Source organism: Fragaria vesca, linkage group LG5 (assembly GCF_000184155.1).
Source record: "Fragaria vesca subsp. vesca linkage group LG5, FraVesHawaii_1.0, whole genome shotgun sequence".
NCBI classification, from domain to species: Eukaryota; Viridiplantae; Streptophyta; class Magnoliopsida; order Rosales; family Rosaceae; genus Fragaria; species Fragaria vesca.
In genome coordinates, this window is record NC_020495.1 from 23,725,955 (window position 1) to 23,750,946 (window position 24,992).

General features: G+C 40.5%; 3 protein-coding genes and 1 pseudogene across 3 annotated transcripts; 2 read left to right on the plus strand and 2 right to left on the minus strand.

Annotated features, from left to right (window-relative positions):
- The window catches only part of LOC101310615, a 21,399-nt pseudogene extending 17,825 nt beyond the window's left edge, over positions 1-3,574 (minus strand).
- A 4,448-nt stretch (positions 3,575-8,022) lies between these two features.
- On the minus strand, positions 8,023-10,294 carry LOC101310906. Its single transcript, XM_004301713.1, has 3 exons — positions 10,052-10,294; positions 9,655-9,834; positions 8,023-8,688 (listed from the first exon to the last, which is right to left on the minus strand). The coding sequence occupies exons 1-3, from the start codon at positions 10,292-10,294 to the stop codon at positions 8,023-8,025; spliced, it is 1,089 nt and encodes a 362-aa protein (XP_004301761.1).
- Positions 10,295-11,672: 1,378 nt separating this feature from the next.
- On the plus strand, positions 11,673-13,350 carry LOC101302457. Its single transcript, XM_004300337.1, has one exon. It carries the CDS (start codon positions 12,090-12,092, stop codon positions 13,257-13,259), a length of 1,170 nt encoding a protein of 389 aa, XP_004300385.1. The 5' UTR covers positions 11,673-12,089; the 3' UTR covers positions 13,260-13,350.
- Positions 13,351-15,586: 2,236 nt separating this feature from the next.
- On the plus strand, positions 15,587-22,255 carry LOC101311199. Its single transcript, XM_004301714.1, has 6 exons — positions 15,587-15,811; positions 15,908-16,066; positions 16,167-16,380; positions 16,482-16,713; positions 21,048-21,100; positions 21,237-22,255. Exons 1-6 carry the CDS (start codon positions 15,701-15,703, stop codon positions 22,253-22,255), a joined length of 1,788 nt encoding a protein of 595 aa, XP_004301762.1. The 5' UTR covers positions 15,587-15,700.
- Positions 22,256-24,992: the final 2,737 nt, after the last annotated feature.

The following is a 24,992-nucleotide window of genomic DNA, read 5'->3' on the forward strand; positions in this document are numbered from 1 at the left end:
AGCAACATTGAATGAGTGTATCCGCCCATGCCTCAACCTTGATTCAAATTAATATTTTTAAATAGGATGAGCGGCTATTTTAGATCGAAGGAGAGTTCGAAGGGCTAAAGGTCCGAATCGTCTGAAGGAACCTCTAGCAACCCCCAAACGTCGTTTCAGGGCCAGATGACAGCCAGACGTGCGAGCCTTCTGGAGACAGCGCAGAGGCAGCCGAAGGTGCCCCTTTCATCGAGGCAGGCAGCCGTCCTTCGTTCCTCGAGGCAGCTATGGCCTCAGACCCAGACGGAGGTGTCTGCACCCCGTATGCCTGAGATACACCGGGCGCCCACTCCGGGTCCTACTTCTTCGGATAGTGGGTCATCTGGGGTACAGATGCCGCCGCCTCATCTGTTCCTTCCGCGGATGATACCGGCCTTACCTGTAGTCGATGGCTCAGGGACGCCGATTTATCCATTGCCCCCGCCAGTGGCTCCATCAGCGGCGTACCGGTTCGTGCCTTTTGATACGCCTCTTATTTCCGCGAGGGTATCATCATCGGCGATTGAGACGGAATCCGTCACGTCCGCCGCGAGCGCCTCAGGTAATCAGTGATGCATGATTTGTTTTCTCATAATTAATAATAAAGGGTCTCCGATTTTAATAATCAATTTGGTTTATCATGTGATAGGCACCGTCGGAGCAAAGCCGACCAAGAAGAAGAGAGGCCCCGTCACAGGGAAGGCTCTCGAGAAGATCGTGGGTACCGTGGGGAGGATCGTCATCAATACTGACGGGGATGGCCACATAATATCGGGCGGGAAGTCGAGGACATACTCCGGCCGCGTGGGAGCGCTCATTAGGGATAGAGTCCCTATGTTGTGGTCAGACTGGGGCGAGGTCCTGCAGGAGGTTAAGGACATGGTCCACAACGCGATGTCGGTGAGTTTACAAAATAATATTATGTATTACATTGTTGATTTCTCGAAAAACTAAACCAATAAACGGTTAAATGCAGGTGTGGTTTGAGGTTCCTGAGCACCTGAAGGACAGCTGGGCGGATGTTGTGCATGGGGGAAGGTACGTTGGGAAGTTAATGAAAAACAAAATTGTATGTGATATTAATAATATTTCTAATATTTTTGTTGTATCTATAGGTACAAGGAGTGGAAAAACGAGTTGCGGACTCACTGGACTACGCACGGGAACGCACGTTCTGATACCCCTGCTGAGTTCCAGTACAGGGAGTACGAGTGGCGTTGGCTTCTGACATCAGAATTCAACAACCCTCGTAAACAGGTATTTAAAAAAATTAATTACTTAATTTGTCATTAAGTACGTCCGTTTTTAAATATTTTACTAATAATTTATTTTTTTCTTTGAAGGCCGTTTCCCGGACGAACGCTCAGAACCGGCAACGCAACACAAGGAACCATCATGGCGGTTCTAGACCATTCGCTGTCTTCATGGACGAGGCGGCCAGGGAACATCCAGAAGTCAACCGGTAAGGCATATCCTGACGCCCAGGAGGATATTGTAAATCATCTTACGTTTTTAAATTTTTAAATTTACTTATATATATGTCAAAATGTTAATTAATAATTTTTTTCCTATCCATATAGGCGAAAGTGAGGGAGGCTAGTGACGAGGTGATGAGTACTATAGTGAGGGAGACATGGCCGGACACGCAGGAGGAAGAGATGTCCGAAGCCATGTCCCGGATCCGACGATTGGGGCGAGGATCATGGGCACAGCCTTCCCACCGAGAGCAAACAACTTCTACTGCCGGGGTTTAGGAAAGAAAGGCGAGGGGGTCCTGAAGACCACTCCAGGATTTCAACGAAAGGCAGCCTCGACCAGCAGCAGGACCACGTCCACGACCACCAGGACGACTCAGTTAGAGTCGGAAGTTCAGAGACTACGGGAACAGCAAGCTGCTCAGGCTGCGTATAATACCTCGCAGGCAGCCTATAATGCCGCGCAGGCAGCCTATGTTGCCGAGATACATGCCATCCAGCAGGCCCAGCAGCAACAGATGTTCCAGTACATGCAAGACTTTACAGCTGCCCAGCTTCAAGGACTTCCGGCTCCGCCCATGCCTACGGCTATACCGCTACCCCAGCTGCCGCAACCTCCGCAGCAGCCCCCAGAAGCGGATATTAATTTAAACGATTTAGATTTTGTGTAGTTGATGAATTATATAGTTTTATGTGCTTGTTGTTGGTTATATGGAATTGTTTTGGTGTATTTTGCAGCTTGCTTGGAATGGTAATTTAGAAATTTCGGGGGTTTTTTCTTTTTACTGGAATGGACTTATAGCTGACGAAAAACGCCTTAATTCGACGGCTATAGTTTTTTTATTTTTTAAAAATAAGTTTTAGCCGACGAAATACGCTTTAATTCGTCGGCTAAATCCCTATAAAGCTGACGAAATAGACTATATTTCGTCGGCTTTAGTTATTTTTTTATTACAAACTTTAGCCGACGAATATCTTAAATGTTTTGTCGGCTAAAGTCGGAGAAAAAACCGACGACATGTTTTTCGTCGGCTAAACTCTAGGACTATAGCCGACGAATATCTTAAATGTTTCGTCGGCTAAAGTCTGGGAAGATAACTGACGACATGTTTTTCGTCGGCTAAACTCTGGGACTATAGCTGACGACTTCTACATGTGTCGTCGGCTAAAATCACCACAGACGACCTTTTCCCGACGAAATCTTAGCCGACGATCTTTCGTCGACTAAGATCTTAGCCGACGAATTAAGCTAACAGGCCGACGAAAATTTTTCGTCGGCTAAAGTGCTTGTCCTGGTAGTAGCGCTCTAACACATTGATGTCATTAAGAGATCCTGGTAATCCAAAGAAAGCATGCCATATCTAAAGATCATATGAAGCTACAGCTTCTAAAATAATAGTCGGTTTATGAATATGGCCAGTAAACATACCATGCCAAGCAGTTGGGCAATTTTTCCATGTCCAATGCATACAATCAATGTTTCCAAGCATCCCAGGAAAGCCACGTTGTTCACCTATTGTAAGTAATCTCGCGAGATCATCACTATTTGGTGACCTTAAGTACTCATCACCAAACACTTCAACAACTGTTGTGACGAATCTTTTGAGACTTTCTATAGCGGTGCTTTCTCCAATCTGCACATACTCATCTACATAATCGGCTGGAACACCATAAGCAAGCATTCGAAAAGCAGCCGTTACCTTTTGAAGTGATGACAAACCAAGACGCCCAACAACATTCCTCCTTTGAACAAAATAAGTATCATGTGCAACAACAACATCATGAATGCGCATGAAAAGAGCTTGCTTCATTCTGAATCTTTTTTGAAATAGACGAGCCCCATATTTTGGAGGATTGGCAAAGTAGTCATGATAAAGTCTTTCGTGACCCTCAATTGGATCACGATTAACAATATGGTGACCTATAACAGAACCACGATGACCTCTTGTAGAACTCTTGTTAGCAAGATCTTTTTCTTCTATTTGAGCAAGTAACAATCCTTCATATTCTTCATCAATATCGTCGTCGTCATCCATGAACATATCAACTAGATAACGACTAGCCAACGAACGACGAGCCATAAAAAGTATTTTTGAAGTTAGAAAAAGATAAGGAAGCAAAGAAATTAACAATGTGAGAATGAGATAACAAAAGTGATGGGATTTGTTCTTATATATAGAAAAAACTAGATGTCGACTAGCCGTTGTACATTAGCCGTTAGAAAATAGCCGTTTCAAACTAGCCGTTATTTAGATGTCAACTAGCCGTTGTAAATTAGCCGTTAGAAAATAGCCGTTTCAAACTAGCCGTTATTTCAAATTTTTTTTAAATGAAGAATACTTTATTGTTATGATAATTAAAGATGTAGAATATTTTATTGTTGTAATAAATGCAGAATTCTCTAAAATAGGGAAGCTGTTGGAGTTGGAGCAATTTTTTTTGGAGAATTTGACTTTTGCTTCTCTATTTTTTCTCTATTTTGGAGAAATTTTAAGAAAGCTGTTAGAGATGCTCTTATGTATGAAGATATGTATTTCTTACGGTTGGAGATGAATTCCTGGCGGTTTGTGATTTGTTACGAAAGAATTGGAGTATTGTGCGTTGTTTACTTTTATGGTAAATTATTGATTTGAGTAGAACAAAGTCTTTCACACTTTTTCATTCATCTTGGGTTTGGATCTGTGGCAGCCACCATTCTGGACTGGCGGTTCCGAGCGGTGAAGATGAGAAGGGGCGGAAGGGTTGCTCGAACGGTGCAGCGAGGGGGATGATGGTTGCGTCGGTGTTGGGTGGGGATCAGAGCGAGAAAGGCTAGGGTCGTGCGGCTCGTCGGCTCTTTGGGTTTTGTAAGCCGCTTTTTGGGTTGGACGGTGGCTCAAATATGCATGGTGGCAGCACTTTGGTCGGCGGTCTGGTGGTGGTGAGTTCGATCATTCCGGCTGCGATATTGTGCTCAGGAAAACGATAGCGGCGTGGAGGAGGAGGAAGGGCAGACCTCATCAGGTTGGAGTGCCACAGAGGCTGGTGCCCTGAGCAATTGTGATGTTTAGCCTAGGTCAAGACCCCGGGTCAGATCCGAGTCCTTTCTTCATCTGGAACTATGAAATCGATTCGGGCTAGAATCTAGTCCTGATCAGCTTTTGGGTATGGGGCTTTTTGGCCGTGTTTTTAGTTTCAATTTTAATTCCCATTTATATTCGTTTATATTTTTTAGATTTTGTTACATTCCTTAAACAGGGCGTCATTCCACATACACATACTCTTCAATGAAGTGTACATGATAACATTACCAGTGGCTCTATTACAAATTATTGGTTTTTATACTGCCCCACTTTTCATCAAACCAATTGTGTAGCTCTCCATTTATAACACTTTATTGCTTTTACTTTCCTTAACGTTTTATTAATTGCCAAGAAGTTTATTCCAATTTAATAAAAGTTTGTCAACTAGCTTAAAAAAAATTAACATAATGTGTTTTTGTGTAAATTTTTTAATACTATTCTTCAGACATAAGGTGTTCTAACTTTTTATTTTTTCTTTTTATTTTTTGTTGTTTCTAACTCATCATCATCATTCGGTGCTTTGATAGCTCTCAACGGCAAAAAATTCAAATTAAAAGTGCACACTCCACAGGTTGAGTTGATCTTCAAGACACGTACAATTTAAATGAGGAGATCCAGTTTAATTTAGTCGACAATGTGACCAAAAGAGAGAGATTGAACTGATTTAGTTTCACCGTTCTTTTGGGGTGCGATTCGCCTTGTACAATGATGCCGGATATAAATGAGCACTAAAGGGAGGAATGGGATGGCGGCGGCACTGTCTTATGATGCCAATTTCAAGGTATGTACATTCTTATGTGGGAGCATAGTGGATTATACCTTTCGTTACTTTATGCATAGCCCGGATTATGTATGTCAGGTGCTCCATCTTATGCCCTATCGCGGCCTTCATACCCTTGTTATGTTTTATTTCTAAATTGTTTTTAAAAAGTCTAATATTGCCTCTTGCCTATATTATATTTCATTTTTCTGCAGTCTAATATTGACTTGATAAGTGTGTTACTAATTCACTAATGTAACCGAAATTTTTTCTACTTCACTCAATCGATCGTGATCTAAGAAGAAAAACAGAGAACACAATTTTTTTTTTTTATTCAAGTATCTCAAAAGCTTCCTAGTTTTCTTTTTTTCTAACACAACTTTGAAGACTGATATTAAAATTTAGCGAGGATAATTAACACATTCCTTTTTATTTTACCTTGTGTGTGTGTATATATATATATTATTTTTTTTTTTTTTGAGGAAATACCTTGTATATTTGCACAAAAATAGCAAAACTAGAACTCAGTTCAATGAAAATCTAATTCATAAGACCATTCCAATGAAACTTGAGTAAAAGACAAACTTACCCTCACTTCTATTTAACTAACCCTCTCTCTCATTTCCCAGTTTCCCAAACTGAATTCTTCTTCTTCTTCTTTTTTTACCTCTTTCTCTCTCTTGTTGCAGAGACGTCTTCTCGAGTCCTCAACAACAATGTTGCCGCCCCACCTCGAAAGACAAGAATTGTCGGAATACTCTACAGATCCCGGCATCTGATTCCTTCCCGGAGATTGAGGCCTCGTTGCTCGTCGGCGGTCGCCGCTCGTAGCTCATCGGTCGCCGCTCGTAGCTCGTTGGTCGCCGCTCGTATCTCGGCGCTCGTCGGTCGCCACTCGTCTCTCGGCGTTCATCGGTCGCCGCTCGTCTCTCGGCGCTCGGTGCTCAGCGCTCGTCGGTCGTCTCTCGACGCTCGGCGCTCATCGGTCTTCATTCGGCGCTCGTCGGTCACCGTTCGGCGCTTGTCTACGCCCGGTCGCTCTCTCACTTGAAGCTAGCCGACGAAGATCAAGACATGTAGCGCCTACATCAGATCAATCGTGGCCAGCAAATCACCAGGGAAGCTTGGATTAGTGTTAACTTTATTCTCATTTTGATTTCACTATTATTTATCAATACTTTCATTGAATTAAAGTCAGTATTTACCTTTTTCTTATTCTTCTTTTATCTTCTTTTTTTTTTTTTTTTTTGTTTACTGATATTAAGGGGTATTAATTGATTACTGATAGTCAGTAACTGATTATTGGGGGTCAGTAACCAAGGTATTGGGGGTTAGGTAATTGATTACTGAGAGTCAGTAACTGATTATTGGGGGTCAGTAACCATGTTATTGGGGGCCAGTAACTGATTATTGGGATCAGTAACCAAGTTATTACGGGTCAATAACTGATTATTGGGGGTCAGTAACTGATTATTGGGGGCCAGTAACTGATTATTGGGGTCAGTAACCAAGTTATTAGGGGTCAGTAACCGAGTTACCGGTGACCGGAGAAAATCTGAGTAACTACGGGTCAATAACCGGCGACAGAAGAAATTCCAACAACTGGTGACCGGTGACCGATGATCGGAGTCCGGTGAGGTTCCAGCAAAGTCCTCTCGCTCTTTCATTTTCTCTCTCCTTATACATGTAGAAGTGGTGAGGGTAAAGTTGTCTTAAAAATATACAAAAATTATTATTTTATTATAACTGTACTATAGATTTATGTATTTGGACATAAATAAGAACACCTTATATTGGAATGGGCTCATGCCTATTAAATTCATTAGAATGGGCAATAAGGGGTTTAAATTAGTACTAAATAGACATTTTCCCTATAGTTTGATTTCAACTGCTTTAGAAATCGGAGACATTTGAAGGTTGAAATTTCTTTTTACCTTGAGGACCTATACTCCTATTTCAGTTCCATATATCAAGTAAATTGTTTCCATCATCAGAACATGTTCTGTTCTTTGCATAGCAATATATTCGGTTCTTGATCAAAGTCCTCTCTTATTCTGAGTTCTTCCATTCTAAGCAAAATGAAGGTGTCACAAGTGACACTGAGATTGAGAATGAACAGCATCAAGCATTGTTAAAATTGTAACAAGAAGGTTCAACGATGCAGCAACAAACTCCTTTTTGGACAACAAACTCCTTTATAGTAGACTACACATTTTTGAACCATAACAAAAGATACAGTTAGCACTACTAACCATTAATATTCTCTCATCCAGAATTCCAGACTGCGTCAGGCCTTAGCTTCCGCGCATATAAACCATATACAAAAATGAATAAGCGATGATCCTCACGTCTTTACCACACTTGGGTGTGTCTCAATTCCTGTCTGCCAGACATTGCTATCCAGACATTGAATCGACAGTTAGTTATTGAACTTCCCCACCTGTATGTTCCTAAACCCATAGGAACAGATCTGCATCCACTTCAAAAGCTGAAGGAAACATCAAGTTGCAAAGACAACTGGTGTAGCACCAGGGATGTTCAAGATTATAGAACAACCTTTACAAGATGTGAACCACTCAATATACAAAAAGAACAAAACTTTAGGTTACCAGGTCCTATGATATAATACATGTAGTATATAAAAGAAGAGCACAAGTGAACTAAACTATGGAGACAAAAAGAAAAAACAAAGAAAAAGAGACCTGAGCTAGGAAAAAGAGAAACCAAGCCAGCTTAATGCCTGGTGCGCAAGATTTGATGCCACTGGTGCCACCATAAGGGCAACCCTCGGCAGTGTTGGGTAGGTAAGTGTTCCAAGTATGAACCAGTTGAAGCTTAAGAGAGCAACAGCGTCCGAAGCAGGTCTGTTCTTTATGGTTGAGAAAAACTCAAAAACACTCTTTAAAGACATGCCGACAACTGTGAAGAGAGCCACAACAAGGGGCATGCAAGGCTCCTCAGCTTGCCAGATAGTCACTCCAACCAAAAGCGATAATACTGCACTAAATAGACTCTGTTTCATTGCAATAACCCTTCGTTGGTTGAAAACTTCCGCCAAATCTACAATTCTGGTGTTGTTTGAAGGCATAATAGGATGAAGAGGCCCAACATACTTTGGATCATTTTTTAAGATCTTCAACTCGGTTTTAGGTTTACTCTCTTCTCCCCACGGATCTTTGTGCATTAGAAGATCCTGGAGGACAATGCCACTTCCATCATAACTGGATTTCCATGATGGGATCCCGTATGGAATTCCATAGTCAGCGACTGCTGTATTATGGACATCACTTGTTTCATCTCGACCTTTAAAGTTCCAATAGCTCTTTCCTTGAACTTCTTTCAGCCGAAGATTTTCAGTTTTCAGATCCTGCAACTGTCAGAGAATGGACAAGTCAATGTTCAGTAAACTATCAAAATACACCTGATGGTGAATATATATTTAGAAAGACAAGTATTTGAAGTCCCAATAAAGCGACTCCAAGAATCTGCTCCAATATTAAATGCTAGAACAACGTTTTTAGCAATTAACAGAATGTACAAAATATTGCTTTCATTTGCAGGAGTTAACTTATTCTCTGTTTCATGAATCCTAACAAAGCTCAGTATAGATTTCGATATTCTTATGTATTTAAAAGCTAGCACTTACCATGTATTGGTTCTGAAAGACTGAAAGTTACATCTGAGCACTAAAGACCCGGTTTATTTACTAAGTTTACTAAAATAAAGGTCGGGTCTTGATAACCAGTACACCATTTGTTGATAATAAGAATATGACCAAATATATGTAATCATGTATGTTTAACTGAATGAGGTGCACCTATCACACCTCATATAACGCACCAATTTATACTTATTCAAGGATCCTGGACTTTATCACACTCTGCCAACTGTTTGAGAAATATTTGAGTGAACAGAATGAATCTTAAATATAAAGCAAGCTACATGAATCTACTTATGCAGGAGATGACGTCAGACAACCAGAGTTATCGTGATGCCTAGCAACCCGCAGTAAAGATTCCAATGTTTATATGAGGTTGAATTTTTGCAGAAGTCTATATGTTCTTGCAGTTAAATTAACCTCTATGCCTCTATAGAACTCAATTTATCAATCAACTTTGCTAAAATAAAGGTTGAGTCTTGAAACTTTATTAAACCATAGTGGAGACCAGTGCCACTCTGGACACAACATACTCTCATTTTCCGTACTATAGCAAGGGTTGTATAGAATTATAGATTAAAGCCTTACATCATTTCTGACATATACATAAGATATATATTACAGAAAAACCAAAGTAATGGAAATGCTCAAGGCATGCAAGGGATGAGAAAAGATCTTTACCTCGCCCACTAGCAGTTCAATTTTGGCAATGACCTTATCATGTTCTTCTTCAAGCTCTGCTAATATCAACTCCATCATTTTTTGTTCTCTAATTGCTCTTTGTAGATGTTCCTCAAGCTCTTTCCTATCCCATGCCAGATTCTCGAGGTTGATTTGCATATTATGTAAATGCATTTCCAGCTGCTTACCATAAAAATATAACCATTGCTAAGACATTTGAGAGAAAATGAAATTTAGGACCACAATAGAAATAAAAGAGAACTGAACTGTAGAATATGCTTGAAAAGATGCATTGACAACAGATGCCCATTTTTCTGCATAACACTACATTCAAACATGCCTTTCCGGTTTGTCAAAAATAGTAGAATAAAATTTACAAAAGGAAGAGAAAACCTACATGTCTTTCCCTTTGTAAGGCAGTCAAAATACGTCCAGGCAGAGATATAATAGCAACTCCCCATATGATGATTCGCCAGAATAAATTCACATGCAAGCTGATTACTGACTTCAACAACTCTGTCCATAGACTAATGAAAAGGAAAACAGTTTTTACTCCAAACATGCACATAAGCTTGAGAAGTGAGAAAGGCCTAGTAGCCACGATTATTGTGGCAGTTAATAACTCAGCAATCAATGCCATCCGATCCACCGAACCAGTGCCTTATGTAATCAATTATTTATCCACCAGTTGTATTGGCATTTTGTTGTCATTAATCTTTAATTCAGTACCCGATATCCTGCATAATTAAGGAATTCTTCATAAATAAAAATAAGAGGCATAACAAACAAACAAAGAAACACAAAACGTTACGTTAGATTACTTTCATGCAAGAAACTGTGAAAGTGCATGCCAATTTCAATGGAGGTGTGTGGTTTGATACCTACATGAGACCAATAAGTACATGATAACTGAATATCATTAAATTTTCATTTTTGGCAAGTTGAACTCTTATTCTGTCCTATGAATTAGCCTAACCAAGAGATTTCCTACCGATTTCTTATAAACATTACCCAAGTCAGTGGGTAACTTATAATGGGGTTCACGTCGTATACTCAGATTTATACTTTAGCTAACACTCTTATAGATTTCTTATCATTTAGTACTCTTTTTCAACAGATGTACCTAACTGTCCCCCATTTTCAGTTACAAGAATGAAACTTCAAGTCTTGGTCTGTATTGAGTGGAGGATATCACATGGTAATCTATCAACGTCAAGCAGGGACGATGGTTCCAAATCCTAAATACTCAACAAATAAACAAACTCAAAAGGCTGTAGCATATGTAGCTTGGTCAGTAGGCAGACATCCGTCAATGGAAAGCTCAGAGGAAAACACCACTGTTTCATGTAAAGAAAATAACACATTTCAGTGAAGATAACCAACGACCAATACATGGTTTGATGGAAATGGTGCGAGAAGGGAACGTAAAAACTCAGAGGTGGAAAATATATACATCTAAATCAAAATTTCTTTAAATGAGACAGGTGAGGGGGACTATGAGAAGTAAACATAAAAACAAAAGTTATTTAGAACTCTTTTATCTTACGAAGGACCAATCTAGTTATGTTTTACTCTGCTCGCATCTGTCATCTCCGATCTTCTATCTATTTTTCTTGACCTATCTTTGCTTAAATTCGGTGACTTTACATCTTTCATATGTCCATTGTCAAGATGAGAATGATTTTTTTACCCAAACTTTTATCACTCCCATTCAAGTTGGTGCCAAGTTTCCGAAAACTTCCAACTTCCAGACTAAATTCTAAGCCCTGAAAAATGACATACCTCCTCTATCTCTATCGAATAAACTACCAACTCGATTCATATATATAAACAGATTAACAGAACATAAATTTCAGGAAATGACGAGAAGAGTGGAGTGAGGGAAGCAAAGAACCCAAAAACAAAAACAAAAATATAGAGGGTCAAAAAAACAGCAGCAGAAAACTTGCATAAAGCCCATCACTGAATCAAATCATGAGACTCCACAAAACCCATATCAAAAACCTTAAAATGCCACCGAAGAGAGATGATACAGAGGAAGAGAACAAATAAAAGGTGGTGGAACAGAAGACTTACAGAGAGCAGTGAAAGAGAGAAGGACCTGAGCTCAGAGCGTATTCGTATAGGTGAGAGCAAAGAGAAAGTGGATATATATGTGAGAGAGAGCTTGTTTATATGAAATCAGTTGTGGAAGTGAAGAGGTGGCACTGCGAGTTTGGCACCATAACCAACGACTGACACGTTGTAAGTACAGGGGGTCATGTTCTATTACGAATAATAAATACACCAACGCGCAATCTTCTTGGTATCTATTTTCAAATTTAGATTTAACGACAAGTGAGCGGAACGAAGTAAGAAATTACCATTGCGTAGAGCATGCACACCAAGTGTTCGACGTTTTGCCTCACCGAGATTCTCACCTCTCTTATTTCACCATGTATAAGAAACCCACGTTTTCTCGCTTTCACCAACTTCTCAGGACTTCTCAGCAAACAACCCCCTTGTGGGTCTTAGTAAGGCACAAACACAGTGGAGGACGAAGACCCAAGAAGAGAGTCTACCACAGAGACCCTGACCTTGACAAACCCATGGACTTGCGGAAGAAGCCTGCCTTGATTCTGGAGCTCAAGTCCATTATTCAGTCGCAGAAGCAGGGATTGGTGCTTCTCAGGGACCTCGAGAAAGAAGTTGGGTTTGTTCAGAAGTGGAATTTCATGGCTGTTATAGAGAGAAACCCTTCGATATTCTATGTTGGTGGTGGGAATAGAGTGCCCCCATTTGTTCAGCTCACTGAAAAAGCCGAAAGGGTTGCGAGGGAAGAAGCTGAAGCGAATCAGTTGATGGAACCCATTTTGGTTAGGAACCTAAGGAAGTTGTTAATGTTGTCGGTTGATTGCAGGGTTCCACTTGAGTCGATTGAGTTTGTTCAATGTGAGCTGGGTTTGCCGGATGATTTCAAGAAGTCATTGATTCCAAAGTACCCTGAATTTTTTTCGGTTAAGGATGTGAGTGGGAGAGCCTATCTTCATTTGGAGAATTGGGATTCTTCCCTAGCAGCCACAGCGCGTGAGGAACGATTAGCTAGTGATGGGATTGCAGCCTCTGATGGAGTGGGAAAGAATTTTAGAATATCGAAGGATGGTAATTTTCGAGGTCCACAAGCGTTTAGAATGAAGTTTCCTGCTGGTTTTAGGCCAAATGCAAGTTATCTTGAGCAACTTGAAAAGTGGCAGAAACTCGAATTCCCTTCTCCGTATTTGAATGCAAGGAGGTTTGACATTGCTGATACTAGAGCAAGGAAGCGAGTAGTGGCAGTGCTTCATGAGCTACTGAGTTTGACTATGGAGAAGAGGATGACATCTGCGCAAATGGAGGCATTTCATTCAGAGTATTTCTTACCTTCTAGATTGCTGCTTTGTTTGATAAAACATAATGGTATCTTTTACATAACTAATAAAGGTGCAAGGAGTACTGTTTTTCTTAAAGAAGCTTATGATGGATCAAATTTGATGAACAAGTGCCCCCTCTTGTTATTCAATGATAAATTTGCAGGACTTAGTGGTAAGAGAGAGATCAATTCATGTAATGTGATGCCTTCGTTATAGATTTATCTTGAAAGTGTAGACGTGCTTTTTTGTTAGTAATCAATCATGTATTGCTATATTCCTTACAGATTCTGGAAATTGTTGAATTTTTCTACAGGAATTTATGTTAATGAAGCTAACTAATCTTTGAAGTTTTTTGTTATTATATTTTAGTTCTCCTATCCCAACTCCTTCATGAGTTAGGATTCCTAGTCTTAACATGTCTAGCTGTTTAAGATATGTAGTCCAGTACGAATTAGGATTACTGATCTTATAAAAGTGTTATGTAGCATCCATGTCCCTATATCTAATCTACAAGTTGCTTCATTTCTCAATTTTAATTTCAAACTGTCCATATGACCTCTGCTGATATCTTATGCAACTCAAACATGGAGTCCCAATTGATAGATGCACCCAAGGGATGGAGCTTTGAATCTTCTAGTTTAAGTCTTTACACATGTCGTCTTTGTTCTAGGGATTTCCCAACCACTCAGGCCTTAGGAGGGCACCAAACTGCTCACCGCAAAGAGAAAAGTGAGCGTTTGGTCCGTATAACACGCCAAGCAGAAATCGACGAGCTGAAGTATGCCGCTGACAATGATGTGGTGTTGTCACCAGAACCAATCAGCTGGGCACCTCCACCTACTGATGATCAAAGTGCACAACTTTATGCCAATGTGGAATGGGACAAGTCAAGTTCCAGGTTCAGAGAGTGTGCAAGGCTCAGAGTCCGGACTGGAGGTGGGATCAAGTAAGAATAAGGCTTATGATGTAGAAAAGAAAAAGAAACAGAAGAAGCGCAAGCGTATGAACTTAAGTGGATGTTCGGAAATCAACGAGGCTTCTGATGCAGACCAGAAGAAGCAGAAGAAGAGAAGGTCTACGAAATTAAGTGAATGTTCAGAAAATAAAGGTTCTGATGCAGAGAAGACGGAGAAGAAGAGCAAGTCTACGAATTTAAGTGAAGATTCAGAGAATAAGGCTTCTGATGCAGAACAGAAGAAGCAGAAGAAGCGGAAATCTACAAAGTTAAGTGAATGTTCAGAGCATAAGGCTCCTAATGCAGAGAAGAAGAAAAGGAAATACATGAAAATAAGTGGATGTTCCGAGATCAGTAAGGGTTCTGAGGCAGACCAGAAGAAGAGCAACTCTACAAACTTAAGTGGATGTTCCGATTGGAAGGCTTCTGATGCAGAATAGAACAAGAGCCAGTTTACGAATTGATTAGGTACAATCAGGAACTTTTAATGAAATTTGTTTGAAACTTGTTTGAAATTTGTTGTTTTTATCCTATTCACAGAGCAGGTAATAGGGTTATCACGTATTTTAAATTTTTAATGTTGTTTCCTTTTTGAAACTTATAATTTCAACCTTATTGTTATTGGTGATGCTTAGGTTGTTGCTGGGTTCCTGAACTCTGTTGTGGTTATGGGTTTTCATGTTTTTTTTTTTTTGTAAGCTTTTCTTTACTTAAACGTTGCAGGTGGGAATAACAGTTTTGGTCCAAGTTAATCAGAACCAAAACCTTGAAAGGAGACTACAGTTGTTCAAATGGATGCTTATGCATTTAGTTTGAATTTATTATAAGGTTTTGTGACTGATATGCAATCTTGTGTGTTGATCAGTTGTACAGCTGTGTAATGATCCTGGACACTGTTTTTCTATGCGGAGCAACAGCCATAATTACTGCCATTGATTTGCAATCCTTTGAAGAATTATGGAAATGTGAGTAATATCAACCTGGCTCCCGTACGCTCTTATTCTCTTGTTTTCTCTTGTTCTATGTGATTCATAATCTAAGTTGGCTTTACTCTTTCTAGCTAGAACAAATAAAACAATAGAATGTAACTCTTGCAAACTATGACCTCAAATCTTTAATGGCTCTTGTACAGTAATAAGTAGCAACGGATGAAACTATTGAGTTTAATCTTGATTCTCCCGATGTCCCTAAATCATTTATATATAGCAACTCCTGACTAACTTGGAGAATTGTCTATTGTTATATATAGTTCATGAAACTCCGGAGTTGAGAGTCGTTAGATTAGTTCACATGCAATCTAGGTTTGTTGAATTTGATAGTGCTATCACTCACATAGCCAGTTAGACTGACCCCTTCCATAATCTAGCCAAGTCTGTGCCTTTCCATACTTGACCCTATGAATCGGATCCAACTTGTTTAATGTTTCTCTAATGTTTAACAAAATTGCAGGCAAGTGAGGCAACAGATAACGTTTCACCTCAAAAGCAAAGACAAAACCATAAATTTCTTGCAGGAAAAGAAATGAATAATACATGGCTCGCCAACCCAAATATCTCTTACAGATATCAGTAATAGATGGAACTCGATCAACACTCAACCATAATCTAATTTTCCAGTATTAATATATAGTCGTCTTTAACATCACATCCGTTATATATAGCTTCATGTTCATGGAGCAAGAAGGGGGCATATCTTATAAACCATGAAATCCCCTTCTCCCATCTTCAGTTTGATACTCTGTGCTCTCATAAGTCTGTCAACAACTATTCTAACCGCTCAAGGAAATCCTGTATCCTTCTACATCGCTTATCAGGTATATCCAACTTGCTCAAACTCAATACTAGAGTAGTGTGATTATTATTGCCACTAGAACTCATCCTAAATTATTTTTTTGTAATATGGTTTTTAGTGGCCAGGGTCATACTGTGCAGCAGCAAAGCAGGGTTGTTGCTACCCAAGGAGTATCAGAAAGCATCCCAGTTTCACAATCGGTGGCATATGGGCTTATACGTTTTCTGGGGATATGCCAACCTACTGCAAATCTAAGACCCCTTTTAGTTTGTCCAAGGTAAACTAAAGTGCCCTACTCATCATTCAAGTTGCTTAACTTTGATGATTTCATTGATATACAGATTCATCATATACTTTTTTATTGGATTAATTGATAGATCTCAAACCTGACAAGGAATTTGGAAAGGAATTGGCCATCACTATCCTGCCCAAGCCATACTAGCAGCACTAGCAGTGTGAAACTCTGGCTGCAAGAATGGGAGAAATACGAGACTTGTGCAGAATCACTGTTTGGAGGTCAATACCAATACTTTCATGCAGCTCTCAATCTCAGAAAGAGAGTGGGCATGCTCCAGATGCTCAGCAATGCAGGTCCTGATCGCTACTTACGAACCTAAACTTTCAGTTTTCATTTTAGGTAGACTAGTCAAACTCACAATGTCTCACTCAATAGTATCGGTATTGGAATGCAGATATCCATCCAAACGGGTCATTCTACAACGTCACAGCATTTTCTAGTGCCATACAGAAGGCCACCATATATCTTCCAGGGTTCACCTGTAACAAAGACAAATCAGGCAACAAACAGCTCTACCAGATTATACTTTGCGGAGACACAGCCGGAACCAAAATCACAGACTGCCTTGGCTTCCCAAGATCGAATACTGGACAATGCCCTCAAAGATTTAAGTTCCCTCCCTTGAAGTAAGGATCTGTCATTGTTTCCTATTGTTTCTTGTGATATTATTGTTTCATGAGTCTCACTCTCCCCTCAACCGTGGTGTATTGAATGCAATAAAAGTTAGTGAGCTACCGAGTGCAAATTTATCAACAAAGATCTGTACACTTCTCCCGTATTTCCTCTCTTTATGTCTCTATCTGGACCAACTAACACTTGAGGAGTTCAAAGTCTCGAATTCAAAACTACACGTTAGTTCATTCTTGTGTTTACAACAACTGGGCAGAATTAGTCTAATGCATTAAAGCAGTGATGGCACCATCCACCCTCAAAGCAGCAATGTTCTTGTCTGTACTAATTACCAGAGCTTTCTTGGATTAAAATGAAGTAATGAACCCAGTTCAAGACCTAGGGGAAGATGAAAGTGATGCATCAACATAATAGGGTGTTGGAAATTATTTGTACTGTTGGATTCTCTTCATCTCTACAGCCCACCATTGTCACAACTCACAAAGTATATAAATCCAGAACCAACTATGCTTCATGTTCTTACATACAATTCAATTGGATCAAAATTATGCTCTACAATATACATGGTCTTAAACTCTACAATGAGGTGCTTCTCTATAATACCGATAAAGCTGAGACATAGAACGAATCCTCACTCAACTTCAAGAAATTTCTCGTTGTGTTTACTTTCCATCAAAAACAACAATCTGATACAAATAACACATCTCAATAATCAATACACACACACACACACACACACATGAATTCCAGATCTGCAAAAACCAAATAATAGAAATTCTGAAAGTTTCAAGATTTGGATTCAGTAAAGATGAATCTACATCTAAATCTAAACTAAATAAATCAAAACTAAGAAGAACATTCAGGGAAAGAGATGAAGAACAGAAATCACAGAATTTGGGTGGAATAGGCAAGAACCCATCTTTCCATATTCAAATTATCTTGCCCGGATCCCCAATCTACTCCCTATCTACCCTTAAGAGCTCCTTGACAAAAAGGATGAAGCTTGTAGTGAAAAGGTTGCAGGAATGGGAGGTATCGGCAAGAAATGGAAGAAATCCAAGAGTGGGTTTTCTCTATTCATTTCTTGCCGACCATCCCACTCCAACAACATTTCCAAAGTCTCTCCTCCTATTCTTGATTCTTTGGATCCAGATTGCCAAATATGCCAAATATATGAATTATGAAGAACAAGCATATGTAGTAGATCTACAAGTGAAACTAAATATGAAAGCAGAGAACTTGACAGATGTAGAATGTTGCAAAGCAAAAAAGACTGGGAAGAGGAAAGGGAGAAACCTTGGGAAATTGAGGAGGGATGGGAGGAATAGGAAAGAAATTAGGATGAGTTTCCAGTAATTTCTTCCCTAGCCTCCCATCCCAACTACAACTTCCTCACAAGTCTACCTTGCCCTCCCATCCAACTCCAAGGGCTTGCCTAATAAGAGCACTGACGGCTTGAGGTAGCATATAGAGGAGTGCCTAAACCTAACCAGCACTTCAGCAGTAATGGCGAACTACTGGCTTGCTTCCACTTTAGAGAAGATAAGAAGAAGTTGCCCCACGTTGTGCTGGGAATCTGGGATAGTTGGAGATGTAATTTATTAGGGCAAAGGTAGTGGAGTATTGTAGAGTTGGAATCCAATGCCAAATACGTGTCCCCATTTGGCAACAATAAAGTGATGCCGAGTTTTATACGTTACGGGAACACGGGGTCTATAGTTTGAGAAATTTACCCGCATCACTAAATAATTCAATATGATACATATAATACATTTTGTTAAGCGTATGTATTTTATAACATTTTGTTAAGCCTATGTATTGAGAAGTTTGGAAGGGATTACTCCAGCAATTTGTAAGAGCATCTCCAATTGTAAGAGCATCTTTAACAGTTTTTTCAAAATTTTTTCATAATAAAAAATCAAAAGTCAAAATCTTTAAAAAAAATTGCTCTAACTCCAACAGCTTCCTCATTTTAGAGATTTTAACATTTATTACTACAATTAAATATTCTACATCATTTTTAATTATAACAGAAAAAAATATTATATATCTTATTATAACAATAAAATATTCAATAATATATTTTATATTATTTTTTCTTATTGGAGCATGTGAGGAATTTATGACAATACTAATTTCGATAATTTGGGGAATGAAGGCTTTGCTGCAAATTTAGGAAATGAGTGTTTTTCTCTCTTTTCCATCCCCATTTTGGGGAATGGGATGAGGAAGCTGTTGGACCTAAAAACAGCTCTATATTCCCCAAAATTGAGAAGTTTGTTATAATATTATAATATATGTGGTTGTCCACGTAATTACTCATTAGTTATGTACTCTGATGTAAACATTACCTCTATATAAGGACTAATAAGAATGAATGAGAACACTTCTACCTCTTCCTAACTATTTTCTCTATGTCTTTTTTTCTTTTTTTCTTTACTTTACAACACGTTATTAACAAGACTTTACCTTTGAGTTGATAACGACCAAATCCTACAAACCCAAAACTGAATTTCCTACACTAAAATTTTCTTTTGTTTCTATACTCGATGATGGTCTGAAAATTACACGGTACAATTTAATTGTTTTTTTTTCTCTCGTGTTCTTGATCTATGAGTTTGATTTGTTTATTGTTAATACTCAGATGATTCAATTGTTCGATTGCCATTTTCGCCATACTTTATTTTACCCAAATAATCATTATCATTCTCTGTTTTGCTTTGGGTGTTGGGATTTTTAGTTGTTGCGATTAGGGTTTTGTTTAATAACCTCTTTAGTGCCTTTAATTCATATTAGCTAGTTACTTTTGAGTTATCTTGCAATTGTGTTTAAACATATATATTATTTTACTCTAACCATATCGTTCTTTAGATTTGGTGTTGGCTCTACTTTACTTTAAGATTTGGTTAGACCCTTTTCTTTTTACATTGAATTTTGTATGTAGTATTGGTTTTGTTTCCCCTAAACCAAAGCCAACATCCTTGTTCTGTAATTGCATGGTTTCATTTAGCATATATAAACTTGCATTAATTTATTATCACCGTAACTATAGGTTTTTACTAGAATGTTATGCAATACTCCTATACGTATTTCAACTCTTAAAAAAAAAAAAATTCTACTTTGTTTCATGTGGCTCTTACTAGTGACTTTTGGCAAGCATATAAACCTATTCAGGTGTGTATTTGTCAGTATGACCAAATGGATTCAATTCGTACATGATCCGATATAATTTTCTTGATCTGAATTGAGAGTAAACTCAAGTTTACATCTAGTTGTGAATTTTGTGATCATAGATCAAGACCGAAAGTCTCTTTATCGAAATATGGAGGACCTGAAGTTCCCCAAAAGTAATATAGTCAAATTACGACTTGAACCTTCTCAAATCTTATGCAATTTACAAGGGCCTGAAGTTTCTTGGAGTTATACAATGATCAAAATGACATCTTATGATCCCTAATCTTACAAGGGCTTGAAGTTCTTCACCTATTTGATATTATGTCCTTGTGTAACTAGAGAAGATAAGGAAAATCATCATATTTGATGAAGTTAACCAGATCAGAAGTTATGTGCATTTTCTTCATTCATGGAACCAGAAGTTTCCAACGTCAAATTTATTTTCGCTCTTTTCACTTTATCTATTTTGTTATGCACTTACATTACAATATTTTTCTTTTACGTTTATTGTTATTCATAAGGGCCAACAACCCTATATCTCAAATATATGAATTTTGAATGTCATTGAACCAGACGTTCACAATACTGTATAGTAGAACCCGAAGTTCTAACAGCAGAAACTCAAACCCGAAGTTTCAAGTACAAAATACGGATGAGTAACTCAGAAGTTCACTCCACGTTAGAACTTGGAGTTCTAATTGTGCATACTCAAGCCTTAAGTTTCGAATATATATATGGACAATTATCCTAAAGTTTTAATGTTGGTGTTAATACATAGCCAAAACACTTGGCCATGCCGAGAATGCCGTATCATTACCCACTCGCCGGAAGCCATTCCGGCCAAGCCATCACCGGCAGACCTTCTGTGGGTACCCAAAGAGTGGGAGCATAACAGCAATACACATGCCAAACCCACTCTGAAGCAGCTAAACACCCCTGAAAGGGAAGAGACTGAACAGTCCCACTTCGGGAACTAACGACAAAACCTCCAACACTAGCCTATAAAACAGGCACGAATTCCCAAAAGAGGTAAGTTCTACTACTCCTCTCATACTCCCGTACTATACAAGTAGCAATCAAACGCTGACTTAAGCATGAGAGAGTCAAAGACTGGGCTATCCTAGTCCCGACTCCTGACGCATTGTTGCTTGTGCAGTTACAGGACCCGGAGCGAAGAATTCGGCCTCTCGTCCCGTGTTCACGGAAGAGGTAGAAACAATTGGTGCTAGAAGGAGGGCCCTCTCTTGTGGAACTTCCATTTAACTTTTTAACAAGATGGTAGAAATTGTGGATGACCCAAATGAACCCGGGACACAGATAGAAAAAGAACTCTTCTAATCTGGAGACACAACCCATAACCAAACTACCGCTACCGTGGCCCCCATTAACCACCCCGACGCCGCCACGGCCCTTGAAATTTTGAAAAAAGACTTCCACGCGTTCCGAGAGCAAGCAGTTAAGGAAAAAGCGGAAGCTGAAGCGTATCGGGTTCGTATTGCCGAGCTGGAAAAGGAACAATTCCTACTCCGCGCCACTCTAGATCACCGCAACAATTATAATGAAAGTCTGGATCAGGCAGCAAGGGTCACTCCCACCTCGGAAGCCACCTTGACATCTCTTTTTCCTAATCAAGGACAGAGTAGTTCCGTGATCCCGGGAGGCCCCAACCAGATTATCTATGTCACTCATCCACTCACCCACCCATCCTTTCCACTCCCAGCCCCACAACCATCCACAATCAGTAACGAATCCATTCCCCTACTAAACCAGCCTGAGCCATCTGATCCACCCCTCCCTAATCTCAACTCTGCTAACACTGCTACCCCACCTCTCGACATGCAAACTCGACTTCTCCTCCAGCTCAGCAAATCTATCACTCAGTTGGCCTTGCGAATTGAAGGTGTTGAGAGTCGCGGGAGCCAGTGGCCTCTATTCTCGGGGTATGGCCACCGCCCAAGCCCCTTTACGCCATGGGTGCAAATGGAAAAGCGGCCAACCGAGGCCAAGCCTTTCAAAGTGGACAAGTATAAGGGCGCCGGAGACCCTCATCTTCACCTTGAAACATTCCTCTCGTTATGCAGTTCCACTCGGTACACAGATGCTATGGCATATCATGCCTTCCAAGAGACCCTATCCGATGAAGCGCTTAGTTGGTTCCTTAACTTGCCTCCCAACTCCATTGACAATTTCGACCAGCTCTCGGAACGCTTCCTCAACCGCTTCATACTCCATGTCAGCATCTACCGCAGTGTGGATGCCTTATTCCACATCAAGCAAAAAGAGGGTGAAGGACTCCATGAGTTACTGTCTCAGTGGCAATCAGCCACAGCACGCTGTCATAACTTGGAGCCCCCGGGTCGCTGAACAAGCTTTTCACCAAGCTTTGCTTCCCGGCAGCTTCCTAATGGAGATTAACAGGAACCCTCCAGGGTCATACGATGCCTTGATGGACCTTGCTGTCCGCTGGGCGCGTGCCGAGTTTGCCACTTTTGGACATTCTAACCCATGCTACCACATTAGCACTCCCAGCCCCACCCCCCAAGCAACAATCCCAACAAAAGTATGACCATTATGACCAAGGGCAAGACAAAAACAAGCAGCATAGCAGCTCCCGTGATAGCAACCAGGGGCGCAGTTCAGACCGTCACCACAGTGGGCAGCGGGGACGAGACCATCCTTATCGGTCCCGGGAGCAGAGCCCCTAACAACAGCAACGTCGCTCCCCACCAGCTCGTTACAAGGTCCACACAGTTCTAAGCACTACATATGAGGATATATGGGCCAGGCACAAAGATCTCATTCCCCTGCAACCTAAGAGCAAGTATCCCAAAAAGCCCCGACGCGCAACAGGGAACAAATATTGTGCTCATCATGATGACAACGGCCACTCCATTGAGATGTGCCATGGCCTCCGCAATGCCGTAGAACACTTGATTCATAATGGCCAACTCCACCAGTATTGTACTCCTGCCACAAGAGCCAACGCCATTGAGGTTCACGGTCAGATCTTAACCATACATGGCGGCGCCCCACGATTTCTCCCTCGACAACCCTTTGCAAAAAGGCATTGTCCGAACCACCTGGAGGTTCTTGAAATCCAAAGAGGTGTCACCACCACTCCATCGGCATGGGACCAGGTGGCATTTCATAAGAGGGAAGATACGATCAGTTGCCATCACAATGAGCCCTTCATTATCAATGTCCAAGTAGACCACTACAGATGTCATAGGGCCCTTGTGGACACAAGAGCGGCAGTTAGTGTGATGTTTGTTGATTGTTATAGAGGACTTCGATGTGACCGAGCCAAATTATATAACAACCATGATCCCCTTGTCAGCTTCTCGGGAGAGATTGTGCAGCCTTTAGGCTCAGATCGCTTGACGGTGTCAGTAGGGACCAGTCCCTGCCGTACTTCCATCACGGCACGCTTTCTCATCGTAGATTGCCCCTCTTCCTAAAATCTCATCCTGGGTCGCGACATCCTCTAGGGTCTACAATGCTTCATTGCAGGCCACATGCTACTCATGAAAGTGCCTACTCCGGGAGACATACTCACAATCCAAGGGGATAAAGCCGCCATAGAACATTGTCACCTTAATGCCATATATACAGCAGGGTCGAGGCGCCTACGAGATGTTGCCACTCAGCCCCTCAGAACCCATTGATGATCCCCGGGATGACCCGGAAGGGAAAGAAAGGAAGAAGCAGGCCCCAAGACCTAACCCGACAGAGGAGACAGAATGGGTATCCCTATCACCCAATGCCCCCAAGAGGAAAGTCCGCATCGGCACGAGCCTTAACCCGGAACTACGCCAAAAGCTCATTGCCTTTCTCCAAGATAAGCAAGCAGTCTTTGCTTGGTCCTATGCCGACATGCCAGGCATCTCCCCTGATGTCATCACACACAAGCTCAACATCCTCAAAGACTATCCCCCTGTCAAACAGAAGTGGCGTGCCTTTAACTCGGAGAAGTATCGTGCTATCTAGGGCGAGGTCCAACGGTTAAAAGAAATCAAGTTCATACGCGAGGTTTCATACCCAGCCTGGGTCTCCAATGTAGTCATGGTCCCCAAGCCCAATGGCAAATGACGAATGTGTGTCGACTACACTAATCTCAACAAAGCATGCCCCATGGACAGCTTCCCCTTGCCACGGATTGACCAGTTGGTAGATTCCACAGCTGGGTTCAAGATGCTCAGTTTCCTAGATGCCTACTCGGGATATAACCAAATCAAAATGAATCCCGCAGACCAAGAGCACACCACTTTTGTTACGGACAAAGAATATATTGTTACGAAGTCATGCCCTTCGGCCTCAAAAACACGGGAGCCACCTATCAAAGGTTAGTCAATGCCATGTTTGAAGGATAAATCGGGAAAGTCAAACAACTTCAATTTAATTACCCTGCAATCGTAGTAATATGGACAAGTAGGGATCGTTCTAGCCGGGAAAACCAAAAGGCGATCGAAAGAAGAGAAACCAAACAATTTATAAACAAGTATTCACATATATATATATATACATCGAAATATTGGGGGTTTAAGATTGATTAATTCTAACAAATAACCTACTGAAAATTAAACCTAAGATTATTATATACAAGTAATCAACATACTCATGCAACACATAACACGAAAAACCATCAAGAACACATAACAACTTCATGCAAGGCAGGGCAGCAACGTTCAAATTATCCTAGACTCTAACCAATTCCGATTCTAATTAGAGCCTTTGCGGTTATCTAATTGTTAAGACTCCTCAATTATTTAGAACCATCTTTGCGCTTGATCCTAAACATGAATGCTGACTCATTTAAAGACACGTTGCGTAGAGATTAAACAAGAAAACACTTTAGCACACGAGTCAATCGGAAACATGATCTAAGGCATGGCGTCACTCATCCTATTAGCATACAAATTATCAGAATTATATCCACCCTAAGTTAATAACAGAGACCAAGACAACTTTGCGTATGAATCGATCCAAAATTATTATGGTAGATGAAACCGCACCTTAAGGACAACCATGGCCGAGGCAGCCTCAAGGATTGATTTAGATGCACGAATTCATGACAATTAATCAATTAGAAATCAAAAACACA